This window comes from Orycteropus afer, unplaced genomic scaffold, assembly GCF_000298275.1.
Source record: "Orycteropus afer afer isolate SDZICR_OR568_19922 unplaced genomic scaffold, OryAfe1.0 scaffold00431, whole genome shotgun sequence".
Taxonomy (NCBI): Eukaryota; Metazoa; Chordata; class Mammalia; order Tubulidentata; family Orycteropodidae; genus Orycteropus; species Orycteropus afer.
The window spans coordinates 2,337,065-2,338,559 of record NW_006922018.1 but is presented as its reverse complement, the minus strand read 5'-3'; the positions used below and the strand labels follow the sequence as shown (position 1 = coordinate 2,338,559).

Below are 1,495 nucleotides of genomic sequence, written 5' to 3'. Positions count from 1 at the left end.
GAGGAAGTGGGAGGGGAGCTGTTGCATTGGGGTAAATTGTAGGCAATGTCATGAGACAATGTGTGTGTGAACTGCTGTATGGAAAGTGAATTTGCTCTGTAAACTTTCACCCAAATCACAAAAAAGAAAAAAAACCCTGTGAGCTGCTACCCTATTTTTGAGAGGAGCTTCAGGCCACTAGTAAGTCCCATCCTTCAGTTTCTTCAGGACTCTGTGTTTTGCACAAAAGGCCTTGGCTGCTCTAGCATGACAGCTCCAGCTAACTATTTCAATTATAAAATTAAACCTTCAAATTTAAATTTTTTAAAAGGAATGTATGGAATGTGGTTGGATTTTTTTTTATCTCATACAATGTATTTTTATGTAATAAATATGTTGTTGGTGATTTGGAAACTGGTTTAATTATAGTTAAGCTTTTTCAACAAAAGACATAGTTCAGATAATCACCATATATTCACTCATGTACCTTTGTATTCCTCCCACTTCCAGCACGGATTGGCCACTCAGCTCTCCGAGCCCAATGGATGCACCATCAGTTAAAATACGCCAAATGGACCCCTTCTCTACAAAAGAACATATTGAAATCATAGCTCCTTCACCACCAAGAAGTAGGTCTTTTTCCGCAGGGATTTCCTGTGGCCAGACAAGTTCATCTGAGAGCCGGTTCTCTCCACTGGGATTCTCAGGAACTGACCATGGAGACATCAGTGGGTCGGTGTACAACCTTCAGGACAGTTGCCTTACAGACTGTGAGATGGAAGATGGTACGATGGATGGCAATGATGAGGGGCACTCCTTTGAACTCTGTCCTTCTGAAGCCTCTTATGTAAGGTCAAGGGAGAGAACCTCTTCTTCTATAGTATTTGAAGATTCTGGCTGTGATAATGCTTCCAGCAAAGAAGAGCTCAAAACTAACCGACTGCGTATTGGCAACCATTATGCTAATAAACTAACTGGTTTCAAGCATTCCAGTAGCGAATCTTCTTCTGAGCCTACTTTGTCTCTTTCTCCTCCAAGACCAACCACTTTAAGTTTAGACCTCACTAAAACCACTGCCGAAAGACTCCAGCCCAGTTCACCAAAGGTGTATCTTTACATTCAGATGCAGCTATGCAGGAAAGAAAACCTCAAAGACTGGATGAACAGGCGATGCACCATCGAGGAAAGAGAGAGGGCCGTGTGTCTGCACATTTTCCTGCAGATAGCTGAGGCCGTTGAGTTTTTGCACAGTAAAGGACTCATGCACAGGGACCTCAAGGTTTGTATTGGTAGCACTTCATATAAGGGTTTCAGTCTGACATTGTGTGATTCAGGGTAGTATTTGCAGTACATGTCAGCTTTTAACTGAAGAGCCCATTAGGACATAGAAGAGTAAAGGCATTATGGAGCAAAAGTCTGGTTTAATTGTAGTTAAGCTTTTTCAACAAAGGACACAGTTCAGATAATTTAATTGCCATATATTCACTCATGCACATTTGTATTCCTCCTGCTTCTC

General features: G+C 41.7%; 1 protein-coding gene across 1 annotated transcript in view; it reads left to right on the top strand.

Annotated features, from left to right (window-relative positions):
- Positions 1 to 1,495, top strand: part of EIF2AK3 (eukaryotic translation initiation factor 2 alpha kinase 3) — a 96,241-nt gene that overhangs the window by 70,549 nt on the left and 24,197 nt on the right. Inside the window, exon 12 of the mRNA XM_007954106.1 lies at positions 490 to 1,258. Within this exon, the coding sequence (XP_007952297.1) occupies positions 490 to 1,258 (769 nt within the window). The remainder of the gene's footprint in view (positions 1 to 489; positions 1,259 to 1,495) is intronic.